Source organism: Macrobrachium rosenbergii, chromosome 54, assembly GCF_040412425.1.
Source record: "Macrobrachium rosenbergii isolate ZJJX-2024 chromosome 54, ASM4041242v1, whole genome shotgun sequence".
Classification (NCBI taxonomy): Eukaryota; Metazoa; Arthropoda; class Malacostraca; order Decapoda; family Palaemonidae; genus Macrobrachium; species Macrobrachium rosenbergii.
Window position 1 is genome coordinate 23,050,630 of NC_089794.1, and position 19,997 is coordinate 23,070,626.

Here is a 19,997-nt window from a genome sequence, read left to right on the forward strand (position 1 = left end):
ATCTGGTTTGCATCAGGTCTTGGTCATCATTTATCACGTTTTCCTGTGATTTCATGCCTTCTCACAGGTCTGTGTCTTGTTAGTCCATATATAATGGTTTTCTGGGTAACTGTTCCTCATCCCCTCTTATATTCTAAACCCCATCTTGGTCCAGCTGCTGAATACTATGTATCTCTGCCACTTTTGTTTAGTGAATGTATAAATGTTGCATCCTTTCTTTTCTTAGAATACTCCTTGTGTGGGATGCCACTTGTTGTGTACCTTGCTGAGCATACTGAAGGTTCTTGACAGTGTGCCTCTGCTCTTAACTTCATTACTTTTTGCATGTTCCTTCATAAACTCGGCTGATCAGCTTTGTGAACTTTACTGTGCTCAAATTTCCTATCAGTTTAATAATGGGCTCTTTACATGGATCATATAAGAGTCTGTAGATGTGACGTGGTAGTTTTGCTAAGCCACTTAAAACTGATAATATAGGAAAACTGTTGGCTTATCTTTTGTGACTGATAATATAGGAAAACTGTTGGCTTATCTTTTGTGAAAAATATAAGGAAACTACTTTATTGTATGGAAAGATATAGGAAAACTCCTTGCTCATGTTTTAAGAATGATAAAATGGGAAAACTGCTTGCATATCTTTCAAAAATAATGAACTGATGCTTATCTTATACATTGGTTTTATTCCGTTAGAGTATGTGTATATTGCAAAGTATGAGAGTTATTACAAGCATTGTAGAGACTATTCAACTGATGAAGCTGCCTTGCTAAAGTCGTTAGCCATTGTTGGTCAAGTCTTCAGAGTTGGGTAATAGTACTAGTTACGTTTAGAAGAGATGTCTTTTATCAAGGAATTTCTCTCATTCTAAATTGTGACCTGTGTATCGTACTTAGCTTTATCTTACAATTTCCTGATTGAGTGCATTGCTTTTGTTCATGATGCAGATGACTATTATAAATGTTCTTTTTTGTCTTCCTTAGGAAAAGGCAGACGCGGAAAAGTCGAGAGAAGTCATTGAAAAAGACTGCGTAGGTAATTGCCAGGTGGCTGCAGACAGCAAACAGCGGCTGGAAAGTTTGAACACTGAATTGAAAGAAAAGAAGGAGGAATGGACTTCGAAACACGACGTCCTCAAGGAAGAGAAGACGAAGATTGCAGCACAGCTTGAAGAGACCTTGATCAACTTGGAAAAAATTAGCAGTGAAAATGCCTTTGTGAACGAGGGCAAGAAGCTCTTGGAAAAGCAGGTTGCGGAATTGGAAATGGAAGTGGAGAATATCCACAAGAAGTTGTTAGATGCTGAGGAGGAGTTGCAAAATGCCAAAGAGCAGGTAAGACACTTTGTATTTATGATGAAAGTAAAATGCATAGGTGCATGGGGGTAGGTGACTTTAAGGTGTTTTGATTAACAGTTGGTTTAGTATTCAGTGCTGATGTTTGATTAATTTATAAAAATCCATATTAATTTTGACTAGCAAAAATGGTTTGCTTCTAATTATGCAGCCTGTTAACTTCTGTTGATGCCTTCATATATACGCCTGATCTGTTGATGCCATTGTTTTCTTTTTAGCTGGAATTGGCTTTTGAACCAGCTAAATAGAGAAAGGTTTTGACTTGGTAACTTAGTAATATTTACATTAGCTTTGTAATATTTACATTCAAAACAGCCTTGCTTTTTTTTTAGTGTTGGATCAATTTTTAGTGAAAATTATAGATAATTATATGATGCCAGTTTGACAAGAGTTAATTAGCAAATAATTTCCAGGAGAGCTTAGAAAGAAAGAACCATGTCAAAGCCTTGGAAGATCATTTAGCAGAGGAGAAGAGAGAATGTGCATCATTGCGAAAAGAACTAAAGGTAAGCATTTCATGTTAGGAAACGTAGTATTGTTTTCTAAACATACACCATTTAGCATTGCTGACAACTGAAATAATCTGGACTTCTGTGCACTCTCATTGCAAATGAGAGTGTACTGGGTTTTTTTGGGGGTGAAATAATATCTTAGAGACCACTGTATAGTAGGTAAAATGTTAATTAATGGATTTTTTGGTGCTCAGATTGTTGGCACAGTATTGTTAATTTTCTGACTAGCATCTGTGGTGTAACTTTCACACCTTTCTTGAATAATAATCCTTAGAATATTAATCCCTAGATCACACCTCAATATAATAACTTTGTCTGCACCTAGAGTTTAACAGATCAGCTGAATGAATCGAGGTACAGCCTGGCATCCCTTGATTCCACTAGCATCCAGAAAGAAGAAGAGCATTCTGCTAAGATTCGAGAACTAGATCAGGAGCTGAAGAGGACCATGGCAGACAAAGTCAGTCTTCAGAGTCAGCTGTCAGCTGTCAGAACAAGGGAAGGTATGAACACTTTCCTGCATATTTCATATTTTATATTGAATGTTGTTGGATATTCTGTTGATGGATATTATTTGAGTTGTTTAAAATACTTGGCTAAACTCTTGTAACAGGTGAAAATCCTTAGTAGGGGGTTATTGCTATTGGTGCACCTCATGCAGTGCACTGTAGGCATTACTTAAGGTTCTTTGCAGCATCCCTTCAGCCCATAAGTGCAGGCAATTTCATTCCTTTTACTGTACCTCTGTTAATAGTCTCTTTCCTCCTCCTTACTTTCCACCCTCTCCTAACAGTTGTTTCATGATGCAACTGCAAGGCTTTCCTCCTGTTACGCCTTTAAAACCTTTTTACTCTCAGTTTCCCTTTCAGCGCTGAATGACTTCATAGGTCCCAGCGCTTGGCCTCTGGCCTAAATTTTACGTTCCATTCCGACAGGTGAACATCAGACAAAAATAGCAGAACTGGAACTTCTCCTGAAGAAGTTGGACGAGACAGTCCATAACTTGGAGAGCAAGAAATCATCCTCTGAGGCTATTGAGGAAACGTATCAAACGAAGATCCAGCTCCTGGAAGCCCAGCTCAGTTCTGCCCAGACAGCTCACAGCCAAGACAAAGAGAAGTTGAAGAAAACTTCAGAGGAGTTGCAAGCGGTAATTATGAAAATGTAGTTGGAATTGGTGCCTGCAACTACTTTACCATTTTGTGCAGTATATGTCATTTCAATTTCCAAGAAATTTGTGGCCAGTGTTCCTTACAAATGTTTTTAATTGTAACCGATGAGATACCTATCAGAAACATGTCTCGTGTTTAAACTAAAACTGTTACATTTGATTGATTAGTACATTTTTGTAAATGAAACTTTCAACTTTCAGATTAAACAGGAACTGTCCGACAGCAAGCTTGACATCCGCGTCGCTGAGCGAGAAGCGAAGTCGGCTCAAGACACCATTTCGTATCTCCGAGAGAAAGTAAAGGAACAGCGTAGCCAGCTGGGAGAAAAGGATGTAAGAGCTTTTTCTAGGCTGAGTGAAGTGCGATCGTACTTTGTTTAAAGCGCCTGTTTACAGTATTTTGTTTTCTTGCTTAGGGTAATTATAATTGTCGAACAGGGAAGCAGAATAATTTAGTGTGGTTGTTGATTAATGACTGATTTAAATAACTTACCAGCAGTATCTCTTCAGAAGTTTTTGCTAGGTCACCATAAAATCAGATTGTTTGTTTCTCGGCTTATTTCTCTTTTATGTAACAACTGGTTTAGCGTGCCGAGATATATCAACTAAGTTTTTTGCGTTTTGTGACCCAGTATCCCAAACTGTAAAGCTCAAATCTTGAGTAGTGATGCAGTTCAACTGTGTGTCTTGTCAAAGCACCAGGGTGACTTAGATTTGAATGTGGAACCTTTGGCAACTGGGTAGCAACCTAATTGGTGTAATGCTTTAACAGCTAGAAAGGACAGTCAGAGATTACTAACTTTCTTAGTGCAATTAACTTAGTTGCTCAAATACTTTGCATCATTTGCATCGTCACAAATGCGATGATGAGGGTAGTATGCAACAAAAATAATTTTCTGTTACACATGTTGGTAAATCCTGTGCTGTATACTCAGTTTGGTACTTAAGTTATTTCTTTTTCTTTTCTAAAGGAGTCAATAAAATCTGCCAGTGAGAATGCAGATGGTCTTCAAGCAAACATTGAAAAGCTGGAAAATTCTATTAAGGCTTTGGAAGAAGAAAAGGAAAAACAAAAAGGGGCACATCAGGTAACTTTTCTTCATTCATTTTATTTTGAGGTTGTTGAGAGGGAACTATTATTAGCTAAGGTAACTAAAACTTGTACTAATGCAAGCAGTAATGACAGCATTTTCCTGTTGCTTAAATAATTATCTGTCTTAGTAAGCAGATAGGAAGAAGTAGAGTTCCAGCAGTACTGTCGGTGATTGTTTTTGCAAGCTTATGTAATGCCATCAAGAAGGAATTAAAGATAGAGTTATGTTAATTGCAGGATACATTAAACTCAAAGATACTTAATGTAACAGTTTAGTCAGATAGAATAGAAGACAAACCTGTAAATAGAACAGAATTGTTCAGTCCAAACACTAAGTTTGTGTTAGTTGCTTCAAACAAAAGAAATTAACGCCAAAGAAATGTACGGCAAATGTATTTTTGAGGAAATATAATAGAGAGGAAAAGATGTTACAGACTTGCCAAAGAAATTTTAGTATCCTCTGGTCAGAAAGTTTTCCTTATAAGAATTAATGTGAAGTTGGCGAATTAAGTCATGTTCAACTTTCAGGAAAATGTTGCAGTTCTTCAAGATAAGATCAAAGCATTGCAAGATGCCAGTAAAGCCTCGGGTGAACTTGAAAAGAAGCTGAATGACGCTCTCCAGCTTTGTGACAGACTGAAGGTAAAGTGAATTCATTTTATAACCTTTTTAAAGTGTGTATTTTAAAACGTGTTGAGTTCCTTAGCACATCAAGTAAACATAACTTATTAGGAATGTATTGTACTGGTTTGAAGATCTCTTAAAGTAACCAGTTATGCCACATTTTCCGTTTTCAGTTGGAAAAAAGAGGCCTGGAGAGTCAGATCAAGATGGCAGAAGCAGGTAAAGATGACGTCAAGAAAGAGATTGAAGGATATAAAAAGGAATTAGCAGACTTAAATAAAAAGCTTCAGCACTCAGAGTCTGTAAGTAGCTGTGCATTGTTTACAGTATTTTATTTTATTTTGTGGTCAGAGGATTAGCTTTGAGCTCTTTAGATAAAATCAGTGCTATACAGGTATTCCCCTACTTATGATGGGGTTAGGTTCCAAAAAACCCATCGTTTGTTGAAAAAATCGTAACTCGAATATGGCCTAGCCTACACTAGGGTAATCAGTACCATCTATACATATATGGTAGCCTAGCCTACACTACACAGTATACTTTATACATATATGGTATAGTAATTATTAGTGTCAGCTAATTCTGCAGGTTGAATGCAGACTGACATGATAAGCCAGTATTAAGAGGAATTGAATAACAAACAAGGCCTGGCCTGCACTTTCGTATATCATATACGGTAGCCTAGCCTACATTATACTGTATTCTATTTTCACATAACACCGCCGTATTATACAAACATCAAAATAGCGAATGTGCATCTTTTCCATGGATCTTTTAAAATGTTATGCTTTACTACACTGTATCCAATCGTAAATATTCTTATACTGCTTTTGCATTATTAATTCCGATCATAGCGATCAAATGTTTTGGTTTCGGAATCGATCATGCGGTCTTTATTTCAATGCATTTAACTCGGTTCAGAGGGCATTTCTTGCTTCAAGTTAGCGTAAATGAATCTCTAGATACTTTATTTATAAGGGACATGTGTATTTTTCGTTATACAAAGTGTTTTTATGTCGAAATATAACTTAAATATGTCTCATTGTGAAATTATTTTAGCCATTTTTTTCGTTAGTAGATGACATTGGCGGCTGTCCCTTTGTTTTGTGTAAACAAAAAAATCAAGATTCCGTTAAGCTATTTTCTCTTGATTTCATCATCATACCACGAGCTTTTCAGTATGTATCTTTTATCGGCGTGAAAACAGCAGTAATATGTGTTCTTTCATGTCCAGTAGTTTTGATTAAAATACTTTCCAATTTTATTTGCGGTCGAGTTTCATCCATGTTGCCAATGTACAATAATTTATAGTCATTAGCAGCTTGAACATTCTTTTCTCAGCGTCAGCTACAACTTGCAGCTTAATTTTACTGCAGCAGTATATTTCCTTGCCGATCTTTTCTCAAAAGCGGATAAGGGTAGTGTAAAAACATATCAGTACTTAACGTCATTTTTAACATAACTACGATAATTGTTTAACCGTCATGATGGTTGAAATACAAGCAAAACAGTTGTTATCCGATTTGGTTATTAGCAAAACAACAGTCTCGTTCGGTTGTTTATGGCTGCACGCATTTTCGCAAGAGTATAAGGTTACTAACAATGCTTTTATTATTCTCTTACTTTTTTAACTAGAAGATGGAATAAAGAGATGGAGAAAAAGAAGTTGGTCTATTGTAAGTTGGTCTTTCTTGCTGCCTGATTCTACGGCAATTGTAGTGTACGCTGTTGCTTGTGCCCGCTCAAAATTTAAAAATATTTTCTAAATATTGTCGTACCGGTATTAATTGCTAACTCCATCGTAAACTCGAATTATCGTAAGACGAATTATCGTCACTCGTGCACTACCTGTATTTACAAACGCACAAAAATTGCAAACGAACACTGACCTATTTTAACTTCCGACACAACGAGTGCAAGTGAGGTCGGCTCATTGAATTAATGTACCTATTCCAGCCTCTCGGGCCAACGTATCGTACACCGTACGCTGCCTGATTGTACGTTGTTGCCTGCGCCAGTCGCCCGCGAAATTTAAAAATACGTATTTTCAAAATATTGTCGTATCGATATTAATTGCTAATCCCATCGTAAAAGCGAATTATCGTAAGTCGAATTATCGTAACTCGAGCACTACCTGTATATGTTTATGGCATCCATTTGTTTTCATTTTTGATCGACTTGTTGGGCACCATTTCAGCTATGAAGGTTTCAAATTGATCTCTTGTTTTGTCCAGGTGATATCACAGCTCAAGGAAGTTTGTTCAACGCAAGACGAGGAGCTCACTGAAATGATGGCGCTCCACGATAAAATAAAGGAGCATGACGAAGAGACGTAAGTTACCTCCTCGGATTTTGGTTAAGTAGTGTAATTTATTCTTTATTGACAGAGCACAAATAGTTGGTAGCCTCTTGTTGAAAATATGCCAGGATGCTTTTCATACTAAGTTGCTTCAGTGGTAAAGGCCGTTCTTTTAAGAGATTCCTGTTGAAAATAGTTTGGCAGATTCATGATAGCAGAAATACGTCACTTCGTCTTAGGCTATTCCTACCACACTGACTGATGCATTTATTTTCTTGAAATCTCATATGGCTGTATTTCTTGGATATTGTTTTCTGGTATGTCTGCATACTAGCAACTAGTATGTTAGGAAGTACAGTGTAAGAAAAAGTTTGTGTAGGGTGTAGTTTTTGTGGAAAAATGGTTCAGATATCAAGGGCACGCAGTAATCCTGATAATAATGGTATTAGGATGATATTTCTGTCTTTTAATGATAACATTAGTAATTCATGTATGTATAAATTTTTAAATTATTCTTAGAAGCTGCAAGCCTCATATATTTTCAAGTACTGACCTTCTAACCCTGACTGGGTTTTATTTTGTAGCTCACTAAAATGTAGAATGACATTTGATAGCACAACAAATAGCAGGGGATCATTCACTGTGGAAAACTGCTTGATCTTTCAATTTCTGTGCTAGCTTGAGGTTTAAAAGTTCTGCAAGTAGGAAGCTTGGTCTTACAAATTATGAAAAACGGTCTTTGATTGTGCGCTTTCCTTATCGTCTAGCGCCAGACTTCAAGAAGAAATTGAGAAATTGAAGTCTGAGGTTAAAGCCTCAAAATGCAGCGTCAATGAAGAAAAGTCGCTGAAGTTCTTCCAAGAGAAGAAAGTGAAGGACTTGGAAGCTCGAATGGCATCCATTGACGAGGAACACAATGAGCAGATTCTTCAGCTAAACGACCAATTGAAGGAATACACAAATACCAATACAGAACTTCATGAGCAGGTAAACATAACCATAAATATTTCATGTCATTGAACTAAAAACAGTTATGTACATTATTTAATTTTTTTTTTTTTACATTATTGAACTTTGTGGTTAGCATTTTTATATTTTAGTAAACAGGAGTTCCTTGGCAATTTGTAGTACCTCAGTAATTTAATAATAGTGCAGTTGTATTCGGGTATTGATTTGTGATAATTATCAAAATTAAGATAATTTTGTGACACTTGTGGCAGTAACTTCTGTTGGTTTTTATCCTTTATTGCGCAGTGGAAGCATTGAAAGGTATAGTAAACCAGTAGAATATACAGTGCTGTTAAGAAGACTATTAGATTTTTTTTGCAAATATATCCAATTTAACCATTTTTTTTTTTTTTTTTTTTTTCCAAGGTTGATGGCTTGGAGAGAGATCTGGAAACTGCACTGTTGAGTCAGCGAAGTGTCGAGAGAGATCTGTCTCTACTTCACGGTCAGTATGAACGACTTAAGGAGGAGAGCGAAGGCCACATTAAGCACATTCACACCCTCAAAGAATCTAATTTCAACTTGACAGAGGGACTAGAAGAAGCCATATGCAAAGCCGAAGGATTTAAGAAAAGGTAAATTTATTTTAATCAAGATTGCAGTTGTTTGTTTGTTTGTTTGTTTGTTTGTTTGTTTTTTTTTTTTTTTTTTTTTTTTTTTTTTTTTTTTTTTTTTTAATCTTCAGCTGAAAACCCTTATTGATAGAGTCAACGGAATATTAACCCAAGAGGCCTGCACAGGGAAATCAGCCTTCAAAGAGAGACAAGTTTAGGAAAAGGTATAGATAAATAAATATGAGGGAATGGAAAATAAAACCGATACGCTTGAAATTCAGGAGACATCAGCAGAGACCAGAAATTTGATTTGCCCCTGTCTTCAATATATGGAGATGAGAAGATTCTGAAACTGCACTAGGCAAACTATTCCATATTTTAGTTGTAGTGAATATTCGACTAACAATCTCCAACAATAATTTTGAATCTTTTTTTTTTTTCTTTGAATTTTTGTCTTGTGATAATACTTGAATCTGTATCAGGAAATTGCTTATATATATGTTTGTCTTTGGTGTGATTTTTCATATTTCACAGGGGAAAGGGATTCAGATAGTTGTATACCACAAATATTATTTTGAAAACAATGTACTGTGCACTCTGCAGAACTTCTGTTTGCAACCCTTTTAACTGACAGTTACAAATTAGTATTTGAAGATTGTGGTAAATTTTGGTGCTCTTTATTGTTATTGTTAAATGTAACTACAGTACTACGATGTATTTATATAATTCATGACCCGCCTTTTAATGTGTGTGTGTAGATGCACGCTCTCTCTCACTGCACAGACCTACCAGTCTCTTTTATACTTAATTTGTCTGTGCTTGCGACTTGATTGTTCCCTTGACTGTTCAGCTTTTGTGAAGGATTGGCCTTTTTGGTTATTGACAGATTCCTTGTCCTTTCATTGTATGTTCATAATTTTCATATTCATATACCATCAAATACAATAAGTTATCATGAATGCAGGCATGGGAAAACTAATAGTAGAGATTTTATTGTGCTGCTGAAGTCATTTCAGGTTTTCATATGAAGGACAATTTTGGTATTGTGTGACAATAACCAGCATTCTGAGATGTTTGAAAGTGCGCTGTCACATAGGAGTGTGAAAATGCTCATTGAAGGGTGGATTTTTTTTGGTTTATTAAGCTTATAAGAAATGTTTTGATTATAGAATGAAGTGTGTTATGATTTTTTATCAAAGCATAAGGGAGAAGTTGTTCAGTAATCAGAATCAGAGATAAATTTGCATCTGGCCAAAGCTTGTTTATTTTATTGGGTGATGTTGCTGTGTGCTAATGGAATAGAAGTAGTTTTTGGTAGGTGGACAGGAACAAAATGTGGAAAGCCTAACTCTGTCTTTTATGTATTATTTTTGTACTTTATAGTCATGTAAAAAATTTGATAGTACAGTAGTACCTCAACTCAACAGGTGCTTTGGGTGTCAGGCCTTTTGATAAGTATAAGTGTCTGTTAAGTAACAAAGATCTATGTTATGGCCTGCACGTGATTATTTTCTAGGTATCTTACAGCCAACAGCAATTCCACATAGTTCCAAACTTAAACATTACTAACATTTCATTCTCTTGTTTGTAGGATTGAGGAAGTCGAAACTTTGAAAGCAGACGTTGAGGCTCTTCACGAAGACGAGCGATTGAAAATGAGGAGTACCATCGATCAGCAGGGCAAGCTCATAGACTTCTTGCAGACAAAAATAGACAATCCAAAGAAGAAGAAGGTAACGAGTTATTCACAATGTAGACGTTGCTTCAACAATGAGTATCTGCTGTTTGATGGAGTGTCAAACCTTTCCAAATTTTTGTGGGGTAGAGGCAGGGTGAATTATTGTACTTTAAGTTCTTTCATAAGACCATTAGGCTCTTTATGTGATGGTATTTTGGTAATACTAGAAATTTTTGCAATTTTAGTTTTTTTTTTTTCACAAGACGTATGGTGGAAATGAATTGAATTTGTCATGGTTTTTAATCGCTGGAAGCTTACGCAGTTCAACATACCTTTCAGAAAATGAAGAGCAAGCTGTTTGGAAAAGAAAATAAGGAAAACACTGGATATGTCATGCCGCATCAGTACCACGAACTGGAAGATTTGCTGGTGCAGGAAAGGTCAAACAACAGGAATCTTCACGAGCAAATCACCAAAGCTCGTGCTGAGATAGTAGCTTTGAAGTCCAGCAGTAAGTAATGTAGTTATTCAGTGTCTGTGTTGTCCCTCTTAGCTATTTGATAGTTTCTGTATTTTTATCTGTGCATTTAGAAAGATAGTGTAATTTATCACTCAGTTCATACTGCTATTCAGTTTTTAGAGCGAATGAACCCATATTGTTGAAGGTTTTGGCACTTAAAAAAAAAAAAAATGGTTTCGACAAGATGAAACCACAGCATGTTTTGAGGCTAATGGCTTGAGTATTGGGGAAAGATAGTAGGAACTGATGGAGAGATTTGGCATCAAGAGGTTGAATAAAAGACAGATCTCTGAGGTTGGGCTGGTTTGGACATGCAGTGAAAAAGGACGAGGAACAGTCTGTCAGAAACGCAGTAGATATTGAAGTAGCAGAGTGGAGACCTGTTTAGAGGGTCAAGGAAATATGGAAAAAGGGAATAGACAAGACCAAGAACTGCTGGGAGAAGGGAAAAGTGGACATAAAAATTCTTGATTATGAATAAGATCTATTAGTTTATTACCTTCCTCAAGAGTCAGGTACATCTTGACTTGAGTTGTGTTACAATCTCAGATATTTATGCACTAAGTTACTGTATTCAGAGTATTTAGGTATTCAGTCATGAGTTTCTAGTCATACTGATTTAGTTTAGACTTTGATTTTCTTCTTTCTCAGTTTAATCTTGCTTGTCTTTTGCAGCCGGGACTCTAGACAACAGATCGTTGATGGGAACACCTAGCATCTCTCGAAAGCCACTTGCGTCATACAATTCAACCCCAAGCACAGCTCAGAGTAAAAGGTCCCTATATAATGGGGGCAGTTTACCTAGCAGACAAGAGAACTCCTTGAAGAGAATGCGGCACAATATTCCACATAGGTGTGTTTGCATATAATATTGTCATAGCATACTTAAAGATAGCATGCCACACCATAGCTTGTAAAATCACACTTGGGGAATTAGACATATTTTTTCATTGTTTAAGATAGACCCATTGTTAAGTGAAAGTATCAAAGTATCTTAATGGACACATTTGAAGATGTTTGAAAACAAATTCCAAACAAATAGTGTAATCATATTACTTTTTGTGCAAGTTCATGTACTTTAGATGATTGGATTCTTGCATTTAAAGATGTCTGCTTAGATGAAAATGCATAAAATAGATCTAACATAATTATGTATGTTGCAATGGGCAGTTAAGCATATTTTACATTTTTTTTACTCTTTTTCTCATAAAAGTCTGCATTTCTTTCATTTAGATACATTCTGTTTATACTAATTTCTACATATACAGGAAATTGTGACACTTCATGTAAATAAATGTTGAAGGTTGTTTGTATTGCGCTAGAGTAACTTGCATTCAAGTTCTTGTTTTCCAAAGATACATGAATCATCTTCAAATTCCAGGTGGCAGAGTGCTCTACAGATGAGAGCAGCGAGGTGTTCAGGTTGCATGGGAAGTATCCCGTTTGCGCGGAATGCCGCCAAGTGTCAGGAGTGTGGGATAGTAGCCCATAGTAAGGTAAGCGCAATGACATCACCCATGTGAACCATAATTGGGTAGAAAAACCATCTTTCCTTGAATTACATCTCTCAGTATATGTTATTCCTTAATACTTTACTAATTGGTATGGTGGTAGTACTGTCATTGTACTTCATGCAGTGCACTGTAGGCATTACCTAAGACCAAGCAGAGTCCCTTTGGCCCCCAGCTGCAACCCCTTTCATTCCTTTTGCTGTACCTCTTTTCATATTCTCTTCCAATTTACTTTCCATAACACTAATCAGGTATGTAAATTTCAGTCATGCTATAGTTAGACCTAAGAAAAAAGCAGAAACCAGTGTGTCTGAATCAGTTCTGTAGTTTTTTGCTACCTTAATAAAGTTGTCCCAGAATGTAATTTGAAATTCTGTGAGTCATATCTATCCAGATACTTATTGTTTACGTAGAGAGTTCTTGTTTGGTCTTTTCTATCTCACTAAATGGCTTCAGAATACACCGATGGATCTTATTATACTGAGAACTGCAGTGAATTACAAAAATGAAACTTATTTGTATTCATAGAGAGATTTGGGAAACTGGCAGAATTCTCTCGTAAAAATTTCTGGTTCCAGATTACTGTATCTTGCTAAAATGAATCTTGGTTTTTCTTTTTCTTCTGTTCACATTTTGCTTCACTGTCTAACATGACAACGACATTCTTTTTGTAGGTACAGTAATTCCTTGCCTCTGTAATACTATACCATTTTATAGTACCCATATCATTTTGAAATTCTAAAGGTAACCCAATGATGTTAAAAATTTTAAGTATTCATAAACAATAAATTTATTTTTCAGTGTAGCACAGCTATTCCATCAACATGTGGGCTCCCCATAGAGTTTGCCGAGCATTATTCTGGAGGGTGGACAACGGACTCGCCTCAGAGATCCAGCAACCCAGAGGCAGATCAATACTATGTTATGCAAGGCTGGGTTAAAATCCCAAGGTACGTAGTTTCATAAGTTCTAGTCAAGATTTTATATACTATTTTTAGAAGTAAGAAGTGTTAATGAACTTTTCCTTCTAAGTGATGACAGGTTTTCATCCCTAATTAACTTGTGTAAATTCTTCAAGAAACAGAAGAAAGAAAAGTAGTCACTGAACTTTAGTAGCTAGTTTTTTAGAATGTGCCTCTTCTGTGAAATCAAATGGAGTGGCAGCCAAATCACCTGACAGGAACGGTGAGAGATATAATGGCTTTGACTGAAAGAATGGAGAAAGTTCCACAGCTTCTAAGGATTCTGTGAATGAGTGAATGTTTTCCATCAGACATCACTGATTATGGTGTACATTCAACTTTGTTACCTTAGCAGGACTGAAGGTTACTACTATACTTCTTCCAATCCAGTGGCTTTCATTCCATTTGCTAATTTAATGGTTGTCAAGTAATATCCTGTGAAGTTGAGGGTCATTAGTCTTTGTTAGTGAAATAACAAAATTTTACACCATAGAAGGCAGATGGCAAGTGCAGATTTCAAATTTCAAATTTTGACATTGATAGAACCCTACCAAATGGAAAAATCCGAAATGGGGTGCCCAGAGGAAAAACTATTTTGCAAACAGAGAATAAATCATTGTAAATAAGTTATGAAGATTCATGGTCTTCCCAAGAAACTTAGGAAACAGTTGTAAAGTTTAAAAAGAAAAATTCAGTGTCTTTAATAAAGGCATAACATTTGGCGTGAATGCTTTAAGAATTTTATTTCTTCAGTTGCATTTTAGCATGCCTTTTGTGAAATCGGCTACAAATTGCTCTTCAGTTTTAATTTATTTAGCTCATCATTGATTTAAAAAAAAAATAAGAGCATAAAATTGAGAGTATTCCGTCGTTTTCTTGTCATTTCCTTTTTGTTGACATTTCTTAGTATGCAACAAGAAGTATGTCCTTCAACCCTTCTGACTTTAGACCAGGTAAAGCCTGCTGGGATTCACGCTACGTGTGTGTTGAGAAGGATGAACTCCTAATATTTGACCAAGAACTGACAGGAGGTATTCAGCCCTTATCCAAGTTCAGTCTCAATCGTCCAGATGGCTCTGCTACGATAATATCTGCTGTTCCTAGGTCAGAGCAGCCCAACACCAGTAGTGTCGACCTACCGTATGTCTTAAAGGTGAGGTTTTTATGTCAGTTAGCATATCCACAGTCAGATACTTTCATTGTGGTTTTTAGAAGTTGTCAACTTTACTTACTGTCATTAATCTTGAGCAGCCAGTAAATTTCTGTCAATTATTGGTTTGTGAAGATGCCCAGATATGAAGTCTCAGTGTTTGAGATCATTAATGTGTGTAACTTAATGAATAACTATTTAAATGTCTGAATAACTTCTATAAATGTCATAATCTTATGAAAATAGTAGTGTAGGCAATGTTAGCAATGTTAGCACCTCAACTTAAGACACTTGGGGTCTGGTCTTCTGTTAAGTAACAAGGAACTTATATTATATCCTACACTTGAATATATTTTAGGTATCTTACGGCTAACAGCCACTCCACATACTTCCTAACCTAAATAACCTGTACTTCACACTTGACATTCAATTTAGGAGATCTCTAAAAATGCATGACCTCTAATATGGTAGCCAAGCAAAATATAATGATGATAATGTATCAAATAAGTACAGAAGTCCATATGTTGAGGTGTTAGTGTATTGCTTATTTTAATAGCTAAAGAACATTTACCAGCATTGCACAATAGATCCATGGTGGCAGTTTACCAGCAAATCTTGTCAGGTTTGTCTTATGTCACGCACTGCTGGTTGCTGGTTGACGTGATGACCAAGAATCTGAGGTTTTGCGATGTATGGTAAAACTTTCCTCCTTTGTTGTAGATTGAAATCTCTGCCAAGAAACCTTCAGATCAGTCTGATAGCCTGTACCTCATGACTACTAATTTCGAAGAGAAGCAGTCTTGGGTTATGGCCCTAGAGGGCATTGTTGCCCAGGTGAGTTTTGATTTTTGGGTTTACTTAGACAGTATTCAAGTTTTTCTTTGAGATATACGTGAAAATTTTATTCACAGTTTGCACGTGTGTAAAGAAATTTTGGCAGATATAAATTGGTACCAATTAAAAACACCATTTGTAAATTTCTTGCTCACCTGGTTTGATTTTCCTACTGTTATCTAAAGTCTCTCTTTGTACTTCATCAAAACGAGATGTATTTATAGCAGTTGTTAAGGAGTTATCATGTACGGACTCTTTTGACGTGGAGCTGAAAGGTGGTAGTCACTTTCACCTTGAAATATATGTTATTTATTGTTTTGGTGTAATTATTCATATTCCAAAAATAACAGTACTGTACTTGATTGTTTATTGTTTGCAGCTCCCAAAAAGTGAGGTAGACAGCAGTCAGAAGGAACGTGTTCATTTGGATGTTTTGTATTCTTCCAACAACCCAGTTTCTCTAGACGTCAATTCACTGATTTATATTACCGAGAAGGTAAGAGTATAAATTTATTTCACTTAACAGCTGTGAGTGCCTGTAATTAGAGTGGTTTGTAATCTTACCTATTAGAAATTTTTTAGATAAACTGGAAGTATGTTAGCCAAATATTCTCAGTAAATAAGGTTATTACTGGCAGAAATTAAACTACAGTTATAAGTTCTGGAAACTGGACATTAAGCCAAGATGTTATACCTACTTATTTACATAATGTCACATAATTATGAAAATTAATGAAAATATATTGTATGAAATATATACACATTTGTTTATCATTGTTCTGCATTTTTAAAGATGCTGCATGACAAATGGTATAAAATTAAGAAAACTTGCAAAAGTAATATTTCACATCCAAATAAAAGATGTTAAGGTAACCGTAACATTATTTTATAACTTTAATTAATGGTATTAGGGAGACAGTTATAGTAATGGTATTGTCAAAGAATTCCGAGATAGATAGAATATTTCTTTATTATCAAAGTGTCCTTCATCTTTGCAATCCAGGTTATGAAGCCATTATGAAAACTGCCATTTTTCTGCAGCAAAATGACAGTGCGTTTATTGTATGACTATCAGATTTTATTTAGAATTGCAAAAATTTTTTACAAATTGCTATCGTACAAATACAAATTGTTTTATTTATGGTCAACATTTACTTTATTTCAGAATTATGAACCTTTTTCAAGTAGCATAGTTTTTTTTTTTTTTTTTTTTTTTTTTTTTTTTTCCAGACTGTGATTATTGGGGCCGCAGAAGGTCTCTATTCGTTTGAAGTCCAGAACAATGGGACCCTGAAATCAAGAGCGCGAATTGAAGGCTTGGTGGCTATACACCAGATTCTAGTTGTGCAAGAAGCGGGAGTTGTACTTTTCATTGCAGGTAGTACTTGCTTTGCTTTGTAGGTGCTGCATTTGCAATCCACCTCTGCGTCCGTGTTCTTTTAGCGGGTGAATTCATTAACCCCTTTTCTCACTCGTGACCTACCCTGACCATCATCTTTTATTAATTGGCCATGCTGCCAGCGTGAGTGACCCCCTGTTGCTGAAGTGTACAGCAGCACTATTTGTGAGTGACCTGATATTTGTCTCTCTCTCTGCTGCCCTGTAATTGTCATTGCTGTGCAACACATTCAGCATCCTAAACCTGGTCTTATGTAACAGTAACAAGTCTGCAAGTTCTGTTCAATCCAAAATAGCATAGCAATGGCATTAATGTGTCACGTTTGTTCACCAATGTTTGATAACATGCCCTGATTTTTAGTGAAACCAATCCATGAATTGTATAGTTTATATCTTGCAACAGATAAACTTGAAAATGTGAAATATGGTATTTTATTCTTCTTGTGTGTTAGTTATTCATGTCTGAGTCGAGTTATTGTCTCTTCAGGAAATGACAATCTTGTGTACAAAGTAGACAAAAGCGTAGCCACAGTCACAGCCGAAGCAGGTCAGGTGGCCAAACCAAGTCTTGATCCTGAGCGAATTGAACCGTTGCAGGGTTGTCACCTCTTAGCTTGTGGCTCAACAAAGGCAGGACACACTTTCATATGTGCTGCTGCCTCGGATAGAATCAGGTAAGATTTTCTAACTCTTTGAGGTTCCTGTGTGAGTCCAGAACTCATCAGTGGTAGAACGTCAGTTTTATATCCGATTTACTTGTCATGTATTATTGCAACATTGTAGTGCTTAATATATAGATTGTGCATTTTTACCATAAAACTACCATTTAATGCTTAAAATTTCTTTGTAACTTGAGATGGGCAATATTGAGCTTCCAAGGCTGTCAGAAAGCATAGGATAAGAAGGAAATCATTAGTTTTTACGTCGTCTCTTGCAAGTTTGTATATATGAATATATTTCATATATACTGCATTAACTATGTATTGAAGAATATACTTAACAGTATGGTATTTGAAGAGGGACCTGTAAGTTGAAACTAGACAGCTAAATGGAAATAACCAAAGGGAATGAATGAAAAGTAAGTGGTATAAAGCAAAACTACGAAGAGCCAAAAGGATGCAGTGTCTCTTCGGCCCCCAGCTGCAACCCCTTTCATTCCCTGAACTGTAACTCCTTCATATTCTCCCTCTTTCGTCTTATTTTCCACCTACTCCTGTTACACCTTGAAAACCCTTTCCTCTTAATTTCCCTTTCAGTTCTGAATGACCTCTTGGCCTAAGTTCTCTGTTCCATTCCATTTACGTGTTTACTGAGGACACCTATAATTTTGCAGCATACTGACATGGAACGAACCTCAGGAGAAGTTTACAGTGTGCCGACAGTACAGCACACAAGAACCCTGCAGCTGTTTGCATTTCACTCAGGCAACCTTGATTGTGGGAGCAGAGAAATTCTATGAAATCGACCTCAAGACATTTGAAATTGAAGGTGCGAGGAGAGTCAAAATAAATCGTGTTTCAGTTTTGTTTGATGGTCCATTATTTTTTTTTTTTTTTTTATTCTAGTTACTCATTACTTTGATATACTTGAGAATTCATATATAATGAGGCAACACTATGAGTTATGTGAAGTATTTGCTAGTTTTATTCACTTTATTCATAATTTTCCTTTTAGAGTTCCTGGACGAGACCGATTCTTCTTTAGCGTATGCTATTTACGGATCTGCCCAGATGTCCTCTTTCCCTGTTGCTATATTACAGGTAAGATAACCATGAACTTCTGAAGTCATTTTGTCTTGAAGTCATTTTTGTCTCGATAGACACTCCAGGTTTTACTGGATGGCAGTAGAAAGATTGGTAAAGCACTTCTTGGCAGTCCAATCCTAAACCTTTTTTATACACAGAATCTACTTGTCACTTTTTCCTGATACGCATGTAATTGTAAAAGCCACAGTGCCCACTTATCTTCTGGAATTCTTCACACACTGAATGACACCTGTGACTACAAAGCCATAGAGCCAATCGCAACAGTATAAAGTAATCCTGATGTCTGTAGCAGGATTTGAACTTGCATCCAGAGTATCAGAACAAGGTCATGTTGCCAACCTGATCAGAAAAGGCTTCATGCCATTAATGGGCTTAGTATCGCGGAGAGACTTGCTTTCTTTTAACTGCTACCCTGGTATTGACTGATTGATTATGAAACCTGGTATTGGGATCTTTGGAATCCATAAAGTTTGATGAAAGTATTCCCAAATCTGTCATCTTTGAGGTCGAAAGAAAACAAGTCAAAGTATCAAGGAAAATCTCTACTAAACTGTTTTTCAGAATCATTTTTAGTTTGTGGATGCATTGCCCTTTACATAATTCTGTGTTCTGTGATATTTCCAGTCTTATACAATTTGTTTTTTTTTTTTTTTTTTTTTGATGTTCAGATTTTGTATCATTGATAGCTCCTTGTAGTTGGTGAATATCATTCAGATGCTGATTTCTGTAGTTGGTCAGGCAGTCTGAATTCTTATAGGTATGGAACTGATGCTCTCTAAATGTAATATAGCTCGTGTAAAAAACCCCAGTAATTGAAGCACGTAAAGTATCAAGAAATTGCTTATAGTCATAATTGTTGTTGTTCTTTGGCACGTACTTCTTGGAGCTATTCATAATGAATGCAGTGGAATTTGAACAATCAGAAATGTAGAAATTATCTGTATCATCATCTACCTTTTATCATTATACATCTTCATTAATTGTTAACTGCAAATGTGGCAGGCTCGGTTACTGGCGATCCGGTTTTACGGCGCTTGTCTAGCGACGACGATAACCAGATTTCCGTCGCTGATAACCAGTTAACGGCACTGATTGCCTCTTATTGGCAGCACCGCTAACCAGTTATTGGCACCGCTAACCGGGGATCAGTGCTATTATCACCGATTTTCGGTTAGCGGCGATTTTCGGTTGTCGTCACGCCGTCGGGAACGGAACCCCGCCGATAACCGGAAACTGCCTGTATTATGGAGTTAATTCATTAGCAAATCCTAAATGGCACGTTTCACACTATTGCTAGCTTACTTCTTTATTTTGCAGGTGTCTAAGGCTGGAAAGTACGAGGAATACCTGCTCTGTTTCTATGAGTTTGCAGTGTTTGTGGATGCTTGTGGTCAGCGCTCGAGAGAGCACGACATCAAGTTCACTCGTCTTCCAATAGCCATTGGTTAGTTATCCAAAATTAACTCTTATTACGCTTCTGTAATTCATTTAAATCAATTGTACATGTACTTTATATACTTATATTATTTTACTTGCAATGTGCTTTGAGTGGTACACTGTAATTGGT

At 36.3% G+C, this 19,997-nt stretch overlaps 1 protein-coding gene across 1 annotated transcript in view; it reads left to right on the top strand.

The window, feature by feature from the left end:
* LOC136834877 (citron rho-interacting kinase-like) overlaps window positions 1-19,997 on the top strand; it is a 33,363-nt gene that overhangs the window by 10,506 nt on the left and 2,860 nt on the right. The window contains exons 14-37 of the mRNA XM_067097697.1: window positions 979-1,329; window positions 1,764-1,856; window positions 2,188-2,365; window positions 2,798-3,012; window positions 3,235-3,366; window positions 4,005-4,121; window positions 4,655-4,768; window positions 4,924-5,052; window positions 6,985-7,082; window positions 7,817-8,036; window positions 8,424-8,632; window positions 10,203-10,344; window positions 10,629-10,800; window positions 11,485-11,662; window positions 12,191-12,305; window positions 13,122-13,270; window positions 14,231-14,435; window positions 15,153-15,266; window positions 15,646-15,762; window positions 16,497-16,644; window positions 17,152-17,338; window positions 17,998-18,152; window positions 18,339-18,424; window positions 19,748-19,874. Coding sequence (XP_066953798.1) covers window positions 979-1,329; window positions 1,764-1,856; window positions 2,188-2,365; window positions 2,798-3,012; window positions 3,235-3,366; window positions 4,005-4,121; window positions 4,655-4,768; window positions 4,924-5,052; window positions 6,985-7,082; window positions 7,817-8,036; window positions 8,424-8,632; window positions 10,203-10,344; window positions 10,629-10,800; window positions 11,485-11,662; window positions 12,191-12,305; window positions 13,122-13,270; window positions 14,231-14,435; window positions 15,153-15,266; window positions 15,646-15,762; window positions 16,497-16,644; window positions 17,152-17,338; window positions 17,998-18,152; window positions 18,339-18,424; window positions 19,748-19,874 — 3,751 coding nt within the window. The remainder of the gene's footprint in view (window positions 1-978; window positions 1,330-1,763; window positions 1,857-2,187; window positions 2,366-2,797; window positions 3,013-3,234; window positions 3,367-4,004; window positions 4,122-4,654; window positions 4,769-4,923; window positions 5,053-6,984; window positions 7,083-7,816; window positions 8,037-8,423; window positions 8,633-10,202; window positions 10,345-10,628; window positions 10,801-11,484; window positions 11,663-12,190; window positions 12,306-13,121; window positions 13,271-14,230; window positions 14,436-15,152; window positions 15,267-15,645; window positions 15,763-16,496; window positions 16,645-17,151; window positions 17,339-17,997; window positions 18,153-18,338; window positions 18,425-19,747; window positions 19,875-19,997) is intronic.